This window comes from Mesoplodon densirostris, chromosome 8, assembly GCF_025265405.1.
Source record: "Mesoplodon densirostris isolate mMesDen1 chromosome 8, mMesDen1 primary haplotype, whole genome shotgun sequence".
NCBI classification, from domain to species: Eukaryota; Metazoa; Chordata; class Mammalia; order Artiodactyla; family Ziphiidae; genus Mesoplodon; species Mesoplodon densirostris.
Window position 1 is genome coordinate 76,117,651 of NC_082668.1, and position 22,394 is coordinate 76,140,044.

The 22,394-nt window shown below is 45.6% G+C and overlaps 1 protein-coding gene across 12 annotated transcripts; it reads right to left on the reverse strand.

Annotated features, from left to right (window-relative positions):
- Window positions 1-1,494: 1,494 nt before the first annotated feature.
- Window positions 1,495-19,432, reverse strand: NR4A2 (nuclear receptor subfamily 4 group A member 2). 12 transcript variants are annotated; one of them, XM_060106623.1, is made up of 9 exons: window positions 10,856-11,191; window positions 9,211-9,405; window positions 7,696-7,819; window positions 6,339-7,187; window positions 5,418-5,547; window positions 4,860-5,023; window positions 3,725-3,927; window positions 3,156-3,334; window positions 1,495-3,005 (listed from the first exon to the last, which is right to left on the reverse strand). In XM_060106623.1, coding segments are annotated over exons 2-9 (1,908 nt in total). In that variant the 5' UTR covers window positions 9,213-9,405; window positions 10,856-11,191; the 3' UTR covers window positions 1,495-2,748. The 12 variants fall into 12 exon arrangements, 11 of the variants coding, with proteins under 11 accessions (XP_059962606.1, XP_059962607.1, XP_059962615.1 ...); XM_060106624.1 differs by lacking the exon at window positions 10,856-11,191 and adding an exon at window positions 9,492-9,509; XM_060106632.1 differs by lacking the exons at window positions 9,211-9,405; window positions 10,856-11,191 and adding an exon at window positions 19,336-19,432.
- Window positions 19,433-22,394: the final 2,962 nt, after the last annotated feature.

Here is a 22,394-nt window from a genome sequence, read left to right on the forward strand (position 1 = left end):
CTTAAGGGAGAACCTTCAACAGAGTTCGTTTCTGGGTTCAACTCTCGAGGATTCTGAGTCGGAATGTAATTGTCTCGGGGTTGCAGACACCTGGGAGATGACTGCTGACGGCTCTGCAGACCCCCAGCATTTCTAAAGAGCTTTCTCCTTCTCTCTGCTTATTAGTGTTCGGCTTTAGTTGAGCAGAAGTTGTGAAAATAAAAGAAAATGGCAGGCCCCATCTTTTCAAGGAAGCTAGGACATTGGACATTTTGCTTATTACTTAATCTCTTATGTGACCACACACTTTTGCCCCTCAGAGTTACCTGTAGAGAAACGCATCTCTTGTAAATAACCTTAAATTACCACGGAGACCTGCCTTATCTCTATTGCCCGACCCGTAAAACATGTCTTTTTTTTTTTTTTTTTTTTTTTAAGGAAGAAAAGGCAAAGTAAAAATAACCTGAGAACTCTCCTGGAAATTTACTGTTCTAACTCTGCATTTTAAAAATAATAACACGTTCTGTAAATTTCAGTGACCGGGAGGCCAATTGAAATCCACCAGGGCCAATGAAGAAAACCACCCCCATCCTGCACTTTCTATGAATTCACAGCTGTCCAGAGGCGAAACTGGCTGGACCTCCACCACCCAAGGACCAGGTCGCTGAGAGGAAGCTGGTACCAGAAGTGGCTTCTACAGTGTTAGTTACTTTCTTTGCTAAAAGTTGGTGCTGGGTGGAATCCTAGAGACTTTGGTATAACTTGTTTGTATCTGACAAGACCCAGGACGTGACAAATGGATATTTTGTCCTTTACCTGAGAAACTTTTAAGACGAAAATATTATTCTAAAACTGCAGATTGAACCTCATCACTATTCACTGAAGGAGGAAAACAAAAAGTTGTAAGAAATGCCTCTATTCTGCTCTATGCCAAAGACCACCGACCCAAGGCCCAAAGAGACCAAAATGCTTGGCTCTTCCTCCAAGATCCTTTACAAAGAGTGGGAAAAATCAGAGATTATATTTAATACACTACAAATCCATGTTGACTTTCTGAGTCTTAAAAAGATACTTTCTAAACATTGTGCAAGACAAAAACTTGATAGGACTTCGAACCTTGCAAAACTTCAAAAGCTGTTAGGTCTCCTGAACTTCTCTTCTGAAAGCTGCACTTACTGGCAAAGTTATCAGAAGAGTTGAGATAGTCTCACCTGATTCTGATAAATGTAGGTTGCCACACTGGAAAATTCCGGTTAAGGAAAAATACTGTACAGAATTCTCTGGATAATTAGTTCAATTTCCCATTTCCTTTTGCCAGAATAGGTCTAAGCTGTCAGAAACTCAGATGTTGAATAAGTGACCTATCCCAAATCAATCTCCAACTCTGTCTATTGTATACTGCTGTTTAGTCATCATTTTTCCTAACCCAGAAAGAAGACAAAATTCTGTTCATTTACATAGTTTATTGTTGTAAACATTAAAATTGTCTTTCTCAAAGAAAGAATTTATCAGGAAAAAAAATCAGCGTCTCTAACTGTCATACACCATAGAAAAAAAGGCAGTGACTCATATCGTGTGCCATACTGGAAATATACAAAGAAAAATACTACAGAATATGGCAATATTAAAATTCTTACTCAAACATAAAATAATATATTAACTGACAATCTTAGACATTAAAACAAAAAACAAAAAAATTCAAAGTGCTCAGTAATTTCCAGGGAGTTATGTATATTATAAGCACTCTGGAAATGGTCAAAAGCTGCTGCATGCAAGTTCTGTTTAGCTTTAGACAACAAAATAATCAAGATATAAACTTTCTTTTATCAACATCAACGGTACATACAACACTTACAAACAAGGAATGTTGGACGGTGTTACAAACACTATGTGTCCCTTTTGTCAGGATTTTCTGATGTGTAATACTTGTGCCGACCTATTTTACAATTGAGAAAATGTTTAAGCTCAGATAACTACCAATCTTTATAAAATCTAACAGACTACATAGTGTCTGAAATACTATTTATATAATATAGACATTACTGAAGTAGCAAGTGCCTATAACATTTTCAACCTAGAATCAACATGCTTGTCCCTTTTTTGTGGTTATTTCTTTTTTCTTTTTTTTTGCAAACACACTTATCTTTTAGAATTTGTAATATTTATTCATAAATAGGCACAAAATAATTTAAAAAGCCAAACTGCATTGGGTAAATTTACAAGCCTTTGCCTTCTTCAACTCATGCCACCCACGCAACATTTAGTTTTACTATATATTACAGCTTTCTTTACAGCAGAAAACTTTGAAGTCTTTTAAAGGGCAATACTTGTGGGTCCCCTTACAATGTGGGTGTGTGTGTATGTGTCTATGTGCATTACATTTGTCTTAACTGCAACAACCAAACATGGCCAAATGTTTTCCGTCATACATTAAGAAGCTTCCTTCTGAACAATAAAATGATTTTTAAACTGATAATAAAAAGTTTATACCACTGTATTGTGTGTAGTCCGTGTTCTAAATCCAGGATGCCCCGGAGCCAAAATGCCCTTTCAGGTTCTGCCTGCAGGTTAGGAAATAGTAACAGTTTTTGCTTTTGTTGTTGTTTGTTTGTTTGTTTTCTTTAGAGATCAAGGGCCAAGGTGTATGGAAGGGGTGGGGGCCGGCTAGAGCTGAGGCAGCTCAGGGGGATCTCTCTGCCCTTGTGACTTGCCCCCTCTGGACAGTTTTAGGTTTCTTTCCAGTTTCTTTGAAGTGCATGGAAGGAGGTCTTAGAAAGGTAAAGTGTCCAGGAAAAGTTTGTCAATTATTGCTGGTGGTGGTACCAAATCTTCCAGTTTCAGGTAGAAAATGCGCTGTAGCCCCTGCGTGCAAAGCGTACGGAGTTCTGGAAGCTTCCCCAACAGTTTGGACAAATAGTTGGGGCGGTTCAAGCCCCCATTATTGAAAGTCACATGGTCTTTGAGACAATTTACAATCTTGTTTTGCAGCTCCTCCACTCTCTTGGGTTCCTTGAGACCGTGTCTCTCTGCAGAAAACACAACCAGAAACAAAAGAGGAATGCACCGAGCAGTTAGCTAGCTGACAGGACCAGGGGGGGTCGGCAGGCAGCAAGGGAAAACCGGGACGAATCCCACTGGGCAGTTCTGGAGAAGTGCCCTGTGCCTGTGGTACTGACCTGTGACCATAGCCAGGGCAGCAATGCAGGAGAAGGCAGAAATGTCGATGTTCATATTCTGCAAGTTGGAGGAGAATTCAACAATGGAATCAATCCATTCCCCAAAGCCACGAACGCATTGCAACCTGTGCAAGACCACCCCATTGCAAAAGATGAGTTTACCCTCCACTGGGTTGGACCTGCAATTAATACCAAAGAGAGGGGGAGGGGGAGAAAAAGAGAGAGAGAAAAAAGCTAAACAACTAATTACTTGAAGAGCAATAAATGAGGGATTTAAGAGGCACCTAATTACCAAAGAGTTAATAAAACGTAGGCCAGTGGACCTTGAAAGGGTTTAATTTCATAACAATCAAGAATGCCCCCTATCCCACCTCCATTCCATTCATCTAAGGCTTCTGCCCTCACTCCTTCCCTTCTCTTCCTTTTATCTACTCTCCTTTCCCCCTCATTTATTTCCCGTTCTGTTCTCTTCTCTTTCCCCCTTTTCTTTCCCTTTTCCTCTTTCTTTTCCTTTCTTGATTCCTCTCTTCCTCCATTCCCAGCCTTTCTGGATCGCCCTCTCCGTTTACCTGTATGCTAATCTCAGCACAAATAGTTCTAGGAAAGCCGATTCGAAAAGCAGGTCCTGGTCGGCTTTGGGCAGGTCAGCGAAGCCCGGGATCTTCTCCGCCCAGCCCCTGATGATCTCCATGGAGCCAGTCAGGAGATCATAGAATTGCTGGATATGCTGGGTGTCATCTCCACTCATCTGATAGTCAGGGTTCGCCTGGAACTGGAATTTCATTTTAAAAAGCACTTAATGAGGTTCTCTAAAATATATAACCCGTGAAATTGCTAACCTCGCTTCTAGTAGGGGAGCCAGGTTTTTATAACAGTTAAACCTCTCTCTGACCAGTAAGGAAATTAGATGTTCCGGGGCAATTAATTCAATTAGGGATGGTGCTATGAGGTCGCTGCTTTAAATATGTAAATTACCATTTCCATACAGACTAAATACGGTGCCAACCAGCCCTGGGAAACGTTCACTCTTATCTCCACAAAACAATTGACACGTTAGTATTCATGCCAGTCCCAGAGTGGGTCTCGAGCAGAGACGCCCTTTGCAAATCTCAATAAAATTGCAGTGGCTTCTAGGTTTGCTTCTAGGCTTGCCCGGCACGTTTCCTCCATTTAAAGCACACACGTTTCTCATGGCTGGGGTAAAAAAGGAATCTGACCACTTGATTCCCCCGTTCACTGCCATTCCTCATACCCCCTTCTCTTCCCCTTCCCTGACCCGGGAGGAGGCATCCCTCACCCTGACGGCACCAGAGAGAATGAGGATTAAAGCATCTCAATGGAGGACTGGTGATAGAACCCAAGTGGGGGCTTTTGCACTGCCTCTGGTTTAGGCATCAGAGGCACTGGTGTGTGTGTGTGTGTGTGTGTGTGTGTGTGTGTGTGTGTCTGCACTGTGGTGCTGGGAAGGGGCCTCACAGAGGTTTGACCACTGTGGCCTACCCTCTCTTCCTTCCTCTGCCCTGTCCTCACGTCTGCAGCCCTAGCAACGCCATCTGTCTTCTGTGGCCCTGCCCAGAGCTGTGAAGCCACAGCCTCGCATGCTTCCTTTATCCCTTGGGCCTGGGGGTTAGTGATGGGTGTGGGGAAGGGGTCCTGCCCATCTGTCAGTTGTCCGAAGGATCCCCCCCCGCGCCAGCTTCTTACCCTGGAATAGTCCAGGCTGGTCATAGCCGGGTTGGAGTCGACATGGGCCCTGACGAGGGCACTGATCAGACTCACCGGGGGCGAGGGGGGAGAGGGCTCCTGTGGGCTCTTCGGTTTCGAAGGTAAACGACCTCTCCGGCCTTTTAAACTGTCTGTGCGAACCACTGCAAAGGAATCGCCGGGTGAGGGCAAGCAAGATCCAGCTGCTGCCTGGGCCCCTCCCCGGAGGAAGGCCGCAGCCGCGGGGCACCCGGCGGGGCGGGGCAGCGCCCCACCGCTTGTAAAGCCTTTACTGACAAGAAGCGTAAAAAAGGGGGGGTTGTTTCATGTCATCTTCCCAATGGGTCGTATAGTTAAAGGCGGGAAGGGCCTAGCGGCTTTCTCCTAGGGCAGGATGGGCTAGCAGGCAGCTGCCGAGTCGTAGAGGCCAGAGGCCGGTGCGGGGGAAGCCGGAGACCTCCCCCCGCCCCCGCCCCGGCTCTGGGAAGTGGGTTTGGGGCCGGAGCAGAAGCTCCCCAAAGGCGCAGACTGGGGAGTGGGCTGCTGGCCCCAACCTACCTTCTTTCACCATCCCAACAGCCAGGCACTTCTGAAATCTGCAGTACTGACAGCGATTCCGGCGCCGCTTGTCCACTGGGCAGTTTTTATTTGCTAAACATACGTATTTCGCGTTCTTTTGCACCGTGCGCTGCAAAAGGAGACAATACAGGCCGGAAAAAAATTTTTTTTTCTCTTGAAAATCCAACAATTCAGGGAATCCAGACACAATTTCTGAACGGCCGGGATCCACACACCCTCCCCATAAACAAACACATACACAACTCCTTTTTATTTTTTTCTTTTTCCTTTTCTTTCTCTCTCTTCTCTTTTTCCTCCCCCAGGGCATTTAACAGAAGAAAATTGATAGCGTTAACATTTGAGCTAACCTTGCCGCTCCTTGCTGTGTTTTATATGCCAAGAGAAGAAGGAGACGCTCAGTAAATACAAATCCGTGGGCATTCATATTATTTACATTCCTTAGAGACCTTCTCTATTTAAAATGATAAGATTATTCAATCAGGATGGAGAAATAAAGAGATCACTTAATTTGACCATAGGGAATTCTGTTCCACTTGGTTAGCTCAGACACGGTTCTCTGTCCTAACCAATTTCAATCTGAACAGAGAAGACAGCTCCTAGCACATGCAAATGACCCTCTTCCAACTCAGCTCCGGCAACTTCGGGCGGGGGCTCGCCGGGTCGGCTGCGTGCGGCGGATGCGACCCCGGGTCTCCCGGTCTTCCAACTTCCCTTTCCCAGGCACCCAGAAGCCTCCGCCGCAGCCCAGGGGCGGCTGCAGTGCAGCCCCCGTGGACCCCGGGAGTCGGACGGTCAGGGGCCAGTTGGCGCCGGGAGCCTGCACCCCGGTGGAGCCAGCACTCTGAGGCTCCGGGCACTAGGGGGCCCCTACCTGTCTCCTCCGCCCCCGTCCTGGCTCACCTTAAAGAACCCTTTGCAGCCCTCACAGGTGCGCACGCCGTAGTGCTGGCAGGCCGCGTTGTCGCCGCACACGGCGCACAGCCCCTCGTTGGAAGGGGAGCCCCGCGACGGCGGCGAGGGCACCTGCGTGTCGAGCAGCTGCGACGCGTGACCGATCTGCAGGCCGGGGAAGCCCATGGACGCGGGCTTTCGGATGGGGTTGGGCACAGCGAAGGTCTGCCCGTCCACCACGTGGTGGCTGCTCGCCGGCTCCGGGTTCATGGGGACGTGCAGGGGTCCGTCGAAGCGCATCTGGCAGCTAGACACGGGGGTGCTGGGGGGCGACTGCTTAAAGGAGAAGAGGGAGAGGCGGGAGACCGGCGTTTTCCTCTGCTCAATCATGTGCGTGGTGGCCACGTAGTTCTGGTGGAAGTTGTGGAGGGAGCCTGGGTCGTCCCACATGGGGCTGTGCTGCACCTGGAAGCCCGGGGTGGTGGGCGTCGGGGGAGAGGAGGGCTTGTAGTAAACCGACCCGGAGTGCGGCATCATCTCCTCGGACTGGGGGGGCAGGTGGCTGTGTTGCTGGTAGTTGTGCATCTGAATGTCTTCTACCTTAATGGAGGACTGCTGTCCGGACAGGGGCATTTGGTACAAGCAAGGTGGCTTGACGTCGTAGCCTGTGCTGTAGTTGTCCATAAAGGTACTGAAGCTGGGGAGAGAAGTGGTGGCAGTGATTTCAGTGTTGGTGAGGTCCATGCTAAACTTGACAAACTCTGGAGTTAAGAAATCGGAGCTGTATTCTCCCGAAGAGTGGTAACTGTAGCTCTGAGAAGCGGGGCTGGCTCCTTGAGGCGAGGACCCATACTGCGCCTGAACACAAGGCATGGCTGGAAATGAAACAGGGTAATATACACTCAGCCTGGTCAACTGAACACTTTCTCCCGGGCTCGGGTACACCTGGAGCTACACCGGCAGCCCGCGGCGGTCAGAGAGCACGTAGGGGCGCGAGAGGAAGGGCGGAGAGTGCGAATACTGAGGAGCGAAACAGTGCAGGACAAGGAAAGGCTGATCCAATAAAGACCCAGAACTAGAAAGCTATTACAGTCTCCATTCCCGGATATTTCCAGCGCCTCCCCCTCCGCCCCCTTTCATGGGTAATCCCTCTTCAATGAGCCTTTCCTCTGAAGCTCGGGTTCAGCAAGCTCAATCCAGAAATCAAGTTGAATTGCACAATGAGAAACTTGTTCCCGAAGGCGATGGGTCGGGGCGGGGGGAAAAACTTAAGTTACAGGGTTTGCTGGGAAAGATCGCATTGCCCTGTTTCTTGACGTTTACGGAACTCGGGGGAGGGAAAGAAAAAAAATGAAGTTGCACTAACCTTCAGCTGAGTTACAGGCGTTTTCGAGAAAATTAAAGGTGGACAGTGTCGTAATTCAATGAAGGACAAAGTTTCCAAGATTTTTAGAAAAGCAGTGGAGAGCCCAGCCTGGCAGATCTCCTCCCTGAAATAAAGACACAGGAAGCCTTAGGGTGACTTTCTGGACAGATTTGGCTGGGCATCTGTATCACCAGGGAGGCCCTTCTATGCCTTTCTTGATTGTTTAATTGGAAATTAGTGTGTAGCCTTTATCAAACAGCATTTAAAATGAATGTCTAAAAGAGATGGCTGGAAACAACAGAAATTTTCACCCATTGACTGTGTTGATCCTTGCAGAGAATACCTCTGAAGAAGGAAAGGTATTCCATGTACTTATTTATGGTGAAATAAATTGGCCCCTTTACTGGGTGTTTGGGGGCAGTGCGAGGGGAGTGTCATTTCCATTTTAGTTTAATTCAAAACTAAATAAGAAGAAACTGGGGTTTAATAAAATACAGCACTGGAACCTTCTCTTGAATTTTTTTTTCCTGTGGTGAAACTGGCTTTTCATCTAGGAAGCAGGAAAGGAAGTAGAAGTCAAGAATATAAAATGTGAAAACAATCTCTTTCTTCACCCCCTAGGTGTTACAAAATGTTAGCAAGGCCCGGTAGCCCTGAAGGCAATCTTAATGGAAGCATCTGGATTTCCTAAGAGCTTTTGATGGAGTACTGGGTTTGGGGATACAGGTGAATGGGCATTCACTTCTCCAGGAAATTTGTCTTTCATCTTTAATGGCCAAGAGGTGGAAACAGGGGACCCTATTTTTTCAGGAGCATCTTAGTCAGTTTCAGGGAGAGGGAAATGCTGCATATCCAATAGTGGCACCGGTGTTTGAAGCACCTCTCAACATAGCAAGCTGGGCACCTTTCCTATCCAGCCTTCCACAATCTGCTTACTTGCTGGAACAAGGCATTCTTGTGTCCTAGTACTTTTCAGATGTTCCCACTTGGAAGGCATTCTAGAGCATAGACGATTGTATTACTAATGAAAAAGAAAGCCAAACATCCAATTCTGTTCTCCTCCCCCACCCCCCTTCATAATCTTGCTTCATGGAGGAGGGAGGGTAACCAGAAAAAGTAGAAAGAAAGGAGACCCTTGACGGATATGCCTGTGCTGGATATTAACCCTCTGGTAACTTCGCAGCTTCATAACTACTCTAAATAGACTGTCTCTCTGTCTCTGCCTCTCTGACAAACTCACAAACACAAGCGCGGCATATGTCAAAACCAGAAATTTCAAGCAACTTAGTAACAGGTCACTCTACCAACCGCCCCTCCTTACTCAACAATACCCAAGAGACACGGGCACGCTGGCCAGCCGCGGTGATACAGTTCCCAAGCAACACATAAACTGAAGAACTTTCACTCTCCCTGTCACTTTGTGGGCAGCGTCCAGGTCCCTCGTATACACAGGACTTGGAGTCTACGTGTCCAAAGACCACAATCAATTCCGCACCAAGAGCAAACTTTGCGCACATTTCCGCGTGTTAAGTCCGCAGCTCCCGAAACTGTGCAAGCCTCCCTCTCACGTCCACCAATGAGGAGCCTGGAAGCCTCTGTTGGGTGGCAAAGCAGGAGTTCCGACAAATGCCCTCTGTAGCTGCGCACACCTACTCCCCATCCTCCGGCCCCACTCGCGCTCCGCGCCTTCGGCGCCCACTTCCAGAGAACCTGCACCACACAAGCGGGAAGAAGAGACGTGCAAAAACAGAAAGAAGGATAAAAGAACGCGAGCTGTACGGGCTGCACCTACTCACTTAGGAGTTCTCCGTGTCTCTCTTCATTCATTCAACTCGGCCAAAGTGTAGTTCCCTCCGGGAGTCGGGGTGGCAGGGTCGGGGAGGGGTGGGCGAGAGGGGCGAAGGGAACGGAGGCGCCGAGAGCGGGGAGGGAGCAGGGGAAGGCGGCGGCTGGGCAGGCGAGCGGGACCGCGGAGCCTAGCGCGAGCCACCGGGCGGACTGGCCCTGGCCGCCAATGTGCCTTTGTTTATGTGGCTCGCGCTGCCGCTGCCAACATTCACCTAAAGTCTCCGCGCGTCAGCGCGCGTCAGCGGCCTGCCGCCCAATCGCCGAGCCGCCGCGCTCCCCAGACTCCTGGCCGGCGCTCGCTTTGGTATATTTCCGACCTGACGTCACGAGCAGGGCCGATTTTAAGGTGGGAACCGTTCAAGGTTCACCTTGGTAGCCAGCTAGGTTTTTTTTTTTTTTTTTTTTTTTTTTCCCTTTTCCGAAAGAGGTGTGACCTCTCCACTTAGGTCCGCGCAGCCCACAGAGCCTCGACATCTCCCCTCCCCACCCCCCAACCCCCGGCCAATCCCCGCGCCGCCGCAGCGGTCCGGCAGCTCACAAGTGGGGGAGGGTGCAACAAAAGCCCGAGCGGAAGGGGACCCAGGCGTGGGCCAGGTAGCCAGCACCTGGAATCGCACGAGAACGGGGCGTGCCTGGCAGCACCCTAACCTCGCCCACCCACAATTGCCACCCCCGTTAGCGGAAGCGAGTACAGATGTCCCATGACACGAGACGCTCGGAGGGCTCAGGCAATTGGGGTGGGATTTCCCTAGTCCAGTGCATCCCCCTTTTCTTTTTTTTCCTGTCCCCGGCCTTCTCATCTAGCATATTCTCTCTCTCTCTCTCTCTCTCTCTCTCTCTCTCTCACACACACACACACACACACACACACACACACCAAGGTGGAAGAGAGTAGGTATGGCCTATTTTCTATGTTCCCTTCTTTCCTTGCAGTGCTCACGTGCGAGGGAAGACGTGGTGCGTGGGGAGGGAAGCGGAAAGGAGAGGGTAGCCAGTGACCCAGCCCTTCAGGGACCCCCAAAGTCAAAGTGAGGCGTCACCCACTTTCCTTTCTCAGACAATGCAGCCGAGCGCCGGGCAACAGGTGTGTTCTGCAGAAAGGTGCCCCAGCCTCACCTTTTACCAACTCTCATACTTTGACACTACTGGGTGCCCATCAACTCGTGTCTTTCCACGAGTTTTAGGGAAATAAATCTACCCTCCTCTGAAGCACAAGGGCTCTCGAAGCTTCAATCTGAGAGCCAAGAGGGAAAGACTAAACATGGGGGAAGCGGCGGGGAGAGGGGGGGTTCTAGATCTCTGCGAGGCGTACGGTGTGTGCGTTCAGCCTTCCCAGGAGTGGGGCCCGGCGGGCGACCGGAGCTCGCCGCACCCCCGCAGCCGCCCCAGCCGCCGCAGACTCCGCTTCGCAAGTCAATCCACCTCCAAGCTGAGGGCTCAAGGCGCTTTCTAGCAAAGAAACGCCGCTTCTCCCGGGAGCAAGCCCCCTTCCGGGTTCCTGGGCTCGAGCTGGACGGGCCTCGGGGCTTCTCCCATGGGGCTGGGGAGTTAAAGGGGGAGGGAGGGTTCGGAGGCGTCCCCTTCCTCCGCCCAAGAAGACTTCCAGCCGCCCCTCCCCCTCGGCGTAGCTCGCTTCCAGGCTCGGGGCCCCTTTGCACACCCCCATCCTGGTGTTCCCAGTACAGGCGGGCCGAAATCGCCGTGGGGCTCTCCGCCTTACGGTGCCGCTCAGCTCTAATCTGCACCCCAGCCTTTGCCCTCTCCCGCCGCCTCCTGCTCCCCGGCGGCAGGAGAGGCGTTGCCATCAGGTGCCCCGAGGCTGCCCCAAGAAGCCGCAGGCTCTTCTGCACCGCATCCTCGGGAAAACCTACGTGACCACCTTAAGTTTCCCCCAGATGTTGCGACTGCCGCTGCTGCTACTGCAGCCACCGCGGCGGCTCAGCGGTGCCCTAGCGGGCGCGAGGAAAAATAAAACCAGGAAGTGTGTGTGAGAGCGCGCGCGCGTGTGCGTGTGTGTGTGTGTGTGTGTGTGTGTGTGTGTTGGGTGGTGGCGGGGGGGAATGTTGCGGTGGCGGGTGAAGGTGTGTAAGTAGGGGGATGAGAGGAGGAGGGCGAAGAATAGCTTATTAGCATGAGCTGGGTAGCGTCAGCGCCCTGTGGGCAGAAACGATTCCACGCGAACGAAAGGGAAAAAGTGAGAGTTTGGAGAGCAGGGGAGAAGGAAAGCGGTGGGGGTGGCGGTGACGCAGGGGCTCAGGCATTGACGCACCCGCCGGGCTGGGCCCAAAATAGCAGCAGCTCTAGCTCGGTGGCGCCCTCCCGGGTTCCCTTCCCCTTCCACAAGGGAGCAGGACGCGCGGCCTGGGGGAGCTTTCCTTGATCCCAGGGGTGGGCCAGGCTCCCAGCAGCTATTTTCAGGCAGTCGGAAATTCAAGCGCAGCCATGCTGGAGTGGCAGTTATTGTTTTTTAATATATTCCTAGGAAGGCGGGGGCCAGGAGAACTTTAAGGTTGTAACCATCATTCTCCAAACACCAATACTCACGTCTAAGTAGGTACATTCCCTCCACACGCTCCTCCTCTCTTAAACCATTTAAAAAAACACTTGGCTTTAGCCTGGGTTGAGTCTGCGGGCAATTTGAAAATTCTCTCCCAGTAAGTGGGAAAATGTGCTGGAGTTCTTAAAGTGAGCTCCAAGGAAGACAAACATTGTAATGTGATGGGTTATTCTATAACAGCAACCTGTCGAGTCTGGCTTCTTGATAACAGAGCTTTTGCTCAAGTCTTAAGGCACCCAAGATCGAGACGCAGTTTTCACAGCAGCTTATTATAACAATTATTAGTAACCAGAAATGGATTGAATAAATACAACATCAAAATGAGAAAAAAAGGTGGCTTTTTTTGCCTTCTATTCTACAATCCATATGAATTTTCTCTCTCCTCAAATTCCTATTCTAGCTCCTAGGAAGTGTGTCTTCTTGGGAAGACACACTGGATGCAAGGCGGATAAACTCACTTAAACCCATTATTGGGTAAGCTATTTCTTGGGTTGGTATTTTTGGTAGGGCTCAGATGTGCTCGGGGTGAAAAGGATCCAGCAGACATTAGAAAGTGTAAAGAATGACCACGCTCAAAGCTCCAGACTCCTGTGTCCCCACCAGATTCTGATGGAACAGCCTCAGTAGAAGGGCCAATGTCTGTAATTGACTGATCCTGTCAGTAGGGGGCCTGACTCCACAACGTTCAGGAAGATACATCACACACACATACACACACACACACACACACGCACAAGCACATACACACACAACTAGCTATTTACTACTTAGGCCAAGCCCCAGGAGAGCTTGCTGCAAGCCAAAATATTCATATTCTGCTGGAATTCATAAATAACTACAAATCTTTGATTCTATTCTGTATTTCTCAAAAAGGGAAACAGTTTAACACTGGAATTAGGTTCACAACAGGTTTTCTTTATTTCCTCCTGTCCATGTTTAACTCACTGTTAGCTCACAGGGAGAAAAAAAAGTCAAAATGGTAATAAAATCTTTCATTTTATCACCAAGCAGTTCAAATTTGGCATTTAGTTTGGAAAAATGAAAGCATGTTTTAAAATCTTATGATTACATGTTTAAATAAATTATAGTTTAGAAGAGGATTCCTGTGGGTGTATTTGCTAGTACATAAGAGAATGCTTTTGTGAATAGAGGTTTAATTACACATATAATGGAATCAAAATGTAGAATTGAACAACCTTTTAGAATATGTTCAAATGATGCTCTAGGCTAAAAGAAACTGAAATTCTGCATTTATATGACTGCAATCCTGCAAGATTCTTGAACATAAATAGATTCTTGAATATAAACTATTTTATAACTCGATTAAAAAACAATAATGTTTCTTTCAGGGCCCAGAGTCTGATATAACTTTAAATTATTGCCATGTATAAATACATAAAGTTACCCCAAATGAAGGTCGGTGTTCTTAACAATTTACAATAAATGGGAATAAAATTGATCCTATCCATAAGTAGGCCCTTCTTTTGAAGCCAACTAAAATAAATTACAAAAGTATTATTTCTATCAATATACAGTATTAGATGACCTCAGAAACAGCATATAGGAAAATAATGTTACTATGTTATCTTTTATGATATTAGCCAATATTAAGCAGAATATATTGGTACATATATAGAAAAAACATTTTCATAAAAAAACAATGTAAATAATGCATACTCACATCTAAACCAAAGTATTTATTTTATGCAAGGCTAGGCAGATTATACTTAATAAAATTGAGATTTTGGTATAATTTAGAAAGCAAACATGGATTTAATTCCATAGGGTTTTGTATCTTAATGCATGGGAAAGGGGTCTTTAGGGATTTATTTCACTATTCTCCCAAAATGTACTCAGAGTAGCCCTTAGCTCTTACAATTCAAATATAGTAAACAGATATACCTGTTATGCTATAAGAATCAAGGTAACTTGAAGACATTTCACAATAATATTAGTTAATGGAGCCTATGTTAAGCATAAAGTGAGACATATTTTAAGTTATATTTGGACAATTTCCATGGCATTTGTTGCCATTCAGCAGGAAGTTTTACATTAGTGATAGAAGAAAGAAATTTTCACTTTGAAAAAAACTCAGTTTCTGAAAATACAAAATCATTTTTTAATATGGAAGGTTTTTGGTTATCTGCTTTGCCATTTCACTTGCATTAATAAGATACTAATCAAGCAATCATTTGTTCCTCTTTTATGAGATGCCTAGAGAATAAGTCAAATGCTCAGCTGGTAATTCACATTTTGGATAGTTGTGGCTTTTGCTCAGTTTTACCCAGCCCATTTTTCACTCCAAACCACTTAATGCAAAGACTTTAAAAATTGTTTCTTGCTTTGATACAGTACTCAGTTCTAGAAATGTGGAAAGATGTGCAGAAGAAAACAGCACTCTTTTTTTCTAGAAGCATCTACTTATAAATTAAAATTCTAAAACTGAACATATGGTAAAACCTCATGCCACTCAAAAAGTATTTGCATAATAAAAATCCTTCATCTTTTCTCTAATTCTTGACTCTCAGTAAATATCTCCTAAATATTTACTTTAAATTAACCACTTAAAATTTTCTTTTTGTTGTTGTGGTAAAAGACACATAACATAAAATTTACCATCTTACATTTGTTAAGCGTACAGTTCAGTCATGTTATATACAGTCATGCTGTTGTGCACCAATCATCACCATCCACCCCCATAACTCTTCATCTTATAAAACTCTAACTCTATAACCATTAAACAATAACTCTCCATTCTCCCCTCCTCCCAGCCTCTGGCAATCACCAATATTTTCTTATGTAAGAATTCTTCTTGATTAAGCAAGGAAGTGTTACTTTGGTTTTAGATTTCCTTGCTGATTTCACTAAACATGGGAGTCATTAAAATGTACAAAGTCCTGAAAGACACTTTAAAGATTCTGAAAATAAGTTGCTATATGCTAAGAATATATCTCAGACACTTGAAATTCTAGAAGTAGCTGATAACATTAGTAACCATCACAGTATTACATAGAATTTTCTTTTAGTAGATAAAATACATACACTTTGCAATAGTTTTCATATGTATATCATAGCTGGTTAGTTTTTGTTTTACCTTTAATGATAAAATAACCATTTTTGATTTTTTTCCCTCAGACTAACTGGCGTATAGAAACTTCTCAATTTAATAAAAAATGAAGACATGTTATTGATATATTATGACAGACATACATGCCCTTTTTTATCATAATTCTGCAATTATCAAGCCTACAATTTTAACACTACAAAAGTAACTTATAGCAAGGACCCTTATAGTGATAAGTAATAAATCTAATTACCATATCCTTTGAATAGATGTAATATAAATTTCATTGCTCACTTAAAAGTTCTAAAGTTAACAGCATAAACTTGAAGTTGAGTAATTAAGTAATCCTTATATAGACACTTATTAAAGTATTTATACATATTATCTTAAATCTACATCTATCATTTTGCCAATTAAAATTAGGACTTTAATTGCAATTAAGTAATTTAATTGCCAATTGAACAGCAAAATTGCTAAGTGACTAATTTTAATGCCTATTTTAATTACCAATCATGACTGGGGAGGGAGCTAATCAAGTTACATCAAGCAGTACCAGAGTAATGATGTGAAGAAAAAAAAAAAAGTAGAACAAACATTCAAGGCTACACGCTTTAAAAAAAGAAACATAAATTAAATAAATGCAAACACAATCTTATAAATGTATAAAAATACTGTATTTCAATATCTGAATACAGAACATGAAATAGAGCAAGATTAATTAAAGAAGCCTCTGTCCATCTTCAAAGTAAGGAACACCAAATCAAAATTTTATGTGTTATTTACATGGCCACCACACTAACCCAGGTAAAAACAAAGCTGCATATAGTCGAGAATAAAAGATTGTTTCCTGCTTGGCTGGTTAAATATTTACAGATTGACAGTTTTTTAAAAACATGTTTAAATGAAAGGCTATAAAAGAGAGAAACAAGTTTCCAATGCAGCAATGTGGTTTTAAGTTTGAAAAGCAAACAGGGCCAGTGCAGTGGGACTATATACTCTTTCCTGATGGCTCTCCTCCCCACACTCACTCACTCAAATGAAGTGTACCATTAGAGGTCTAATGCCTATCCATAACTTGTCTTATATTACCTTGAGAAAGGCATAAATCTGTCCTATCTTAAATATTTTAAAATACATTCATAGGTTAAAAAAAATAGAAAGCATCTAGGATTACATCACAATTAAAATTACTTAGAGCATGGGCAATAGACCTTGTCCTAATAGTATTTCTTAATTTTCAATTAAAATATACCTGCCGGCTCAAGATTAAGACTGTAAACCAGCAGGCAACCAAAAACTCTGGTGAAAATCTTGGCCAATACAAACACATTTTCAAAAGTTTTCATATTCAAACAAATTCTCAGATCAGCAATATGGAAGGGCCATATTGAAAGAGGTAGGTGAAGTTGGGAGCTCAAAAAACAGGAAGTGATTCCCTGGTAGACAATAACAATACCACTACTTTCCAGCTATAGGGATCCCCTTGGCAGCCAGCCACCTCATCTAGAGTAACAATGGACAACCATCAAATCTTTGTTTAAAATAAGTCATGATGCAAGATACATATCTTGCTTTTGCTACTATATATGTATAACAAATATACATAGTTTTTGTCTACAAATGGGCCCGAAATTATTCACAATGTATGTAATATAACTTCAGGAAAAGCAAATATTGCTGCTTAGGATTTTATGTACTAATGGACTTGAATTCTGAAATAAAGCACAGCAGGACTTTCAGCCTGGCTTTTGAAGAACATGTTAATAATCATGGGGCTTGACAGAAGCCTGCAATATCTGCTCATGACAATAACAGCTTTATAAGGCGAGTTCTGTGTGACTGGTTAAAGGACACATTCACTGTCTATTCAGAAGTCATGGAGATGGAGTCATTATTGACAACCTCACTACTGATCAAGGTTAAAACTCATTGAATGCTGATGCTACAGAGAGAAATACAACCTCAGCCACTAAAAGACTGCCAAAAACAGTCTCCAGTAAGGGTTGCCATAACTCAGATATATCTTATTTTGTTCTGTATAAAATTTTCTGCCATTTACATACACAAAAGATCTTATATTATTTGATAATCATTATCAAAATTATTGCCTTAACTCAAGCACTAGGTAACAAATCATCAGTCATTACAAAAAGAGAAAAGAAAGGAGAAATATTATCTTGTAATTTAAAAATGAATATGAAACTTGTATGACTGAAAATGTGTATTTTCAGACTATGTCCATTTTGTGTATGTCGCTAGTTTATCAGTTCACATGAATTAATGTGGTTCACATATTGCTGGATGCAAAATCTTTTAAAAGATAGTATGTCTATAGCTTTTAGATATCCCTTAATAGGTAAAAGTTTAAAAACAAAGTTATCGTAAATTATTTTACTTTTTTTTTTACCCTTACTTCTTGTTTTTCAGTGTTGCCTCTCCTCATTAGTGAAGGAAAAAGGAGGGATACAGTAAAAGACAACCATGTTTATAATCTGAAATTAGAGCCAATCAATTAAATATTTTATTAATCACCAGGGTATTTTTTTAGAAGACCTGTGAAATATTACAGAATCATTCCACTAGGATCTGACAGTGAGCTCAGTATGCTGTCACTGACATTTGGGGGGGGGGGTGAATAACAAACGAACAGTATTACCACATCCAGGATTCAAGTCAAAGTACACACATAGTTGAGGGCATGGAGGCAGGGAGGGAAGGGTATAGAAACTAGTTTACTAAGGAGGTCCTTCTTATCTTTCTTATATTTCATATTTCTAAGTACTTTTCCGTAAGTTACTTTCCTAAGTTTAAGAATGACTGAAGTATAAAAAAACAGAATTTCAAATAGTTAATAAATGGCTTTAGGAGTTATATTCAAACGACTCACAGAACACATAATTTTCTTAGGAGTCCTTTAATTTTCTGATTCAGAAAGTACGGTATTCCTAAAGACTGCTCTTAAGTACCTAGCTCTGGAAATCATATTTTCCATTTCTCCATACCCTCATCGATTAGTATTTGGTCAGCTGATTGGCAGTTACCAAGACAACAGTTTTGCTAAACTTTATAAACTTTCTATCAGCCAGAGGTGGGGGGAGGGGGGCAAGACAGAAACGGATTTTACAGCCAGAATGGTGTGACAGAGCCCCTCAAACTACAAATAGATGTTACAAATCTGAAACGTAGCTCTGTAGTTCAATTTATACCACAGAAACTGTGAGATGCTACCTTCCTGTTGTTATAACGTATCAGGTCAAGGGATATAAATTGTACCAGGTAATTCATTTTGCCATTCAGAGAGTCATTAAGTTCCTCCCAGAATATACGTGATTGATATCCCTGGAGGTGAAAGGCTAAAGGAAACATATGGCAACATGTTGCATTCCGTATGCTATCTGCCCATCCGTGCTTAAGCTGCCATTAGCAACATCTGTACCTAACTGAAATCCAGCTGCGCCGACGCCGGCTGACGGAATTGTACTTGGGGGGGAAAATCTAGCTTAGCGCCATTAACTTGAGACTTAGAGTCTATGTACCAGGACGCATGGAAGCTTTCACAATTAGACGAGACGACACAAATGCTTTATTAAAGTTTAATTTTGAACTCCCAATTAGCGAAACTGCATTACAAATCGACTGCAATTTCCTAGAAGGCACAGCAAGTTCTCTGCCTGCCTGCCACGTGCGAGAGGCTCCGGAGCCAGCTTCCCCAGCTACCGGCTGCTGAAAGGGGACGGTTCAGAGCTGCTCTCCGCATCCCAGGAAGTCCCTAAAATCCTCGCCAGCCCCTCCTTCCGCGGGGCGGGGGCGGGCGAGGACCGAACCCGCGGCGAGGGGGTGGGGGGGAGGACTCAGATGTCCCCGGCGTTGGGAGGGAAGCAAGGGGTGGGAGTGGGCGGGGGAGGGGCGACGGGGGGGGGGCCTGCGCGGAGGGGGGCGGGGGTCCTCTAGTATCCGGGCCTCTCCGGAGGAGCCTCAGCTAGTCACGCAGAAGTTTCTCTTTCGCTCTTCGCGCTACACACCCAGGTTGGCTTCCTGCGGGCAGGCCAGGGGTCCGGAGAGCGGGGGAGGAGACAGGAGACCCGGAAGGGCTGCCCGGCATCCACACCCACCCCAGGTCCCCTCCCCCGACCCCAAACAAAGCCCCCACTCCAGGTCCAGGATACTTTACCTGCCTGGCGCTCCCGGCCCCTCGGTCACCGCGTCCCCCGCTGGGCGCGCCTTGGGCGGGTCCCGCTCCCCGGGACGCACAAAGTGGTCTCCCCCGGCCGGCTAAATCCCACTCTCTCGTCATGTTGGGGGTCAAGAAGGGGGAGCGGGGGAGGTGGAAGCGGAGGTTGGGGCAAGGAGAACTGACTGATAAAATTTTTTTAAAAAAGAAAAAAGCAGCAGCCGGCGGGGCCCGGCCAGCGGCAGAAGAGGCCGGTTACGTTTCGGGGGTCTCGGGCGAGAGAGGGGGGGGGGTCGGGGAGCGGCCGCCCGCCCCCCTCCCCCCGGCCCCCAGCGGCGACGGCAGCTGCACACACACAAGCCCATTGTCGCCGGCGCCCGGCGTGCAGCCCCGCGGACTCGGCCCCGCGGCCAAGCGCGTCAGCGGCCCCGTCAGCCGGGCCGGGCTCCGTGACGCGCGCGCAGCCCGCTCTATAAATAACCCGCCGCCGGGCGGTTCGGGCGGCTTTCCAGTGACGCCGGGGCGAGGCGCGGGAGGAGGAGGGCGAAAGGAAACAATGAAACCGCCCGCCGCCCTCCTCCCAGGCCGCCCTGGGCGCTTCTCGCCGCGCTCCCCTGTCCCCGCCCCGCCCCGCCCCGCCCCGCCCTGCCCGGAGCAGAGCGCGCGTGTGGGAAAGACGTCGCAGAGGCTGCGTCCCCCGAGCCCGCCAGGAGACTCGGGGGTTGGGACCCATCGCTCTCCCCCGGGGCGGGAGGGCGGCTACTTACACACCGGGGAACGGGCCGGGGGAGGGAACTTGGCGACGAGTTTAGCGAATGGGTCGCTGTGTTACTTACTCCCAGACTGATTTAAACAACTTGACGCTTGCTCCGACGCTTTCCCACACCCGTTCTAATACAGGTCGGGTGTGTTCATGGCAGTAAACCCTCACTTCAAAACAAAACACAACACTTCCCTCTTAAACGTTCTGATCTAGCGTATTTTAAAGTATATGCCTGTGTTTGCATCTCATAGGGTTCTGCCTACATCCTACCCTGTATCTGGATTATATCCTTCCTTTCCTAAATTCCACCGGAATTATTTATCTAGGTTTTTGTCGGGCCAGGCCTACGTTACTGTTTTCATTTGGGGAGTTGTATAAAGGGTGCCCAGTAGAAGCAGCTTGGGCGTGGGTTCCAGGACTCATGCTCTCAGTCCCAGAGCCTTTTTGCATGTCTTTTTGGCCTTGAACATACCATAGCCTGAACGTAGAACATTTGATTTTTCCAAAGTCTATAATATTTCAACGTCTTAGACTTTCATCAAGGCTGCCATTTAAAAGGGGCTTTTTCTATAGGTAAATTTTTTTCTGAGGACTTTCTGTCTTGCTTGTATATTTAGGCCATTCTGTCCTACACCCGGACACTCCTCCCTATTGAGGTGCCCGTGTACAACTGGAGGCAGTCTGTCTTCCCGGAACCATCAATTAATGGACTAGTAAGACAGGAGTTCCTCTTGAGCAGAAGATCTCACATATATGAACTCCACGTTTTCTGGGATGCTGATATCCATAGTTTGCAGAAGCAAGCAAAGTTCTGAAGTGACCAGGCACGGATAGAGTGAGTTAAAAGGGCTGAGGAAGTGGTTCTTGGTTCACAGTCAAGACAAAGTAGTGTAATGAAGGGTTCACTGGGCCGGTTTTCAGGTTTTAATTCTATATTCATTGTATCTCTCTGTGCCACCTTGCAGAAATCGCAGTCTGTCTCTGCTTCAGTTTCCTCGTCTTCAAAATGAAGGACCAGTGGTTTCTAAGCCCCTCTCAACACTAGCATTCTAGGACTCTTAAAGGATATAACTGTGTTCAGGTATAAAGTTACTAATGTGAATACCCAGTGTCTCATGGGAAAAGGATAACCAAATGTAGAATGATTAATTCAGTCTTCTTTCAGTTTCTTATTTTGTACATTTTTTTCAGAAAGAAAATATATTGAGGCCACTTCAGAAAAAGAATGAATTCACCTGCACGATTACAACTATAATAAGAGGGAAAAATAGTTGTCACTTTTTGCTCCATTCACATGACAGCAAACACAATTACAGTCTGATGATGTCTTAGGCCCTTTCCAACATCATATTCACCATGTGAGTGAATAAATTATGAGTAGCAAAATGTACTAGGACCACTTTCTCCAATTTTGCCCCCAAACCTGTCTTGTATGGTCTTTAGGAGGAAGTTTTCAATTGAAAGACACTAAATTGTTTATCAATGAGCAGTATTTATGAGACAAGCAAAAGTCATCTGATTGACCCTCACCAGAGAGTCAGAATTTGCCTTATTCTCCTGTCTCCAGGTTGGTGAAGGGAGAAAACATAAAAGCGGCAGAAACAAGTTTAGAGCCAAAGCATTTGCTTCACATAGACACCACCAAAGTGTGATCACAACTAAAAGTTAACCAGTATTTTCCCGGTTCCAAAAGCACATCTGTCTCCCTTTCCCATAAAATGTTCTGTATCTCTGATTTAATTTAATTTTGTCTTAAAGTTCTTTCTTCTGTAGCTTATAAAGAGGTATTTTTCTTTCACTGCTACTTTCCTGTAACTTCCAACTTCTCACATCGTTTTTTTTTTTAACATCTTTATTGGAATATAATTGCTTTACAATGGTGTGTTAGTTTCTGCTGTATAACAAAGTGAATTAGCTATATGTATACATATAGCCCCATATCTCCTCCCTCTTGCGTCTCCCTCCCACCCTCCCTATCCCACCCCTCTAGGTGGACACAAAGCGCAGAGCTGATCTCCCTGTGCTATTTAGCTGTTTCCCATTAGCTATCGTTTTACATTTGGTAGTGTATATATGTCCATGCCACAGGACAGGAATAAAGTCACATAGTTTTAAATTGAAACTCTTTCGCTTATTTCTTATCTTTTTTTCATGTGACCAGTTCAATACTCCATTATCCTTACCCTTAAAAGTTTAACAGAATGAGAATTAGAGTATCCAGGCTAAAATTGAAACATGACCAATTTTAGAGAGATGAAAGAAGGCTTAGTTCTAGGACCAGTAGAAGTACAGTGAA

Bases quoted from the DNA above. Each gene is read 5' to 3' on its own strand.
- NR4A2 (XM_060106621.1), bottom strand. From the start codon at position 9,522: ATGAATGAAGAGAGACACGGAGAACTCCTAAGTGA. The intron at 7,820-9,487 runs GTAGGTGCAGCC...TCTTTATTTCAG, and splicing joins CACGGAGAACTCCTAAGTGA to GGAGGAGATCTGCCAGGCTG. The intron at 5,024-5,417 runs GTAGGTTGGGGC...ATTCCTTTGCAG, and splicing joins TGTTGGGATGGTGAAAGAAG to TGGTTCGCACAGACAGTTTA.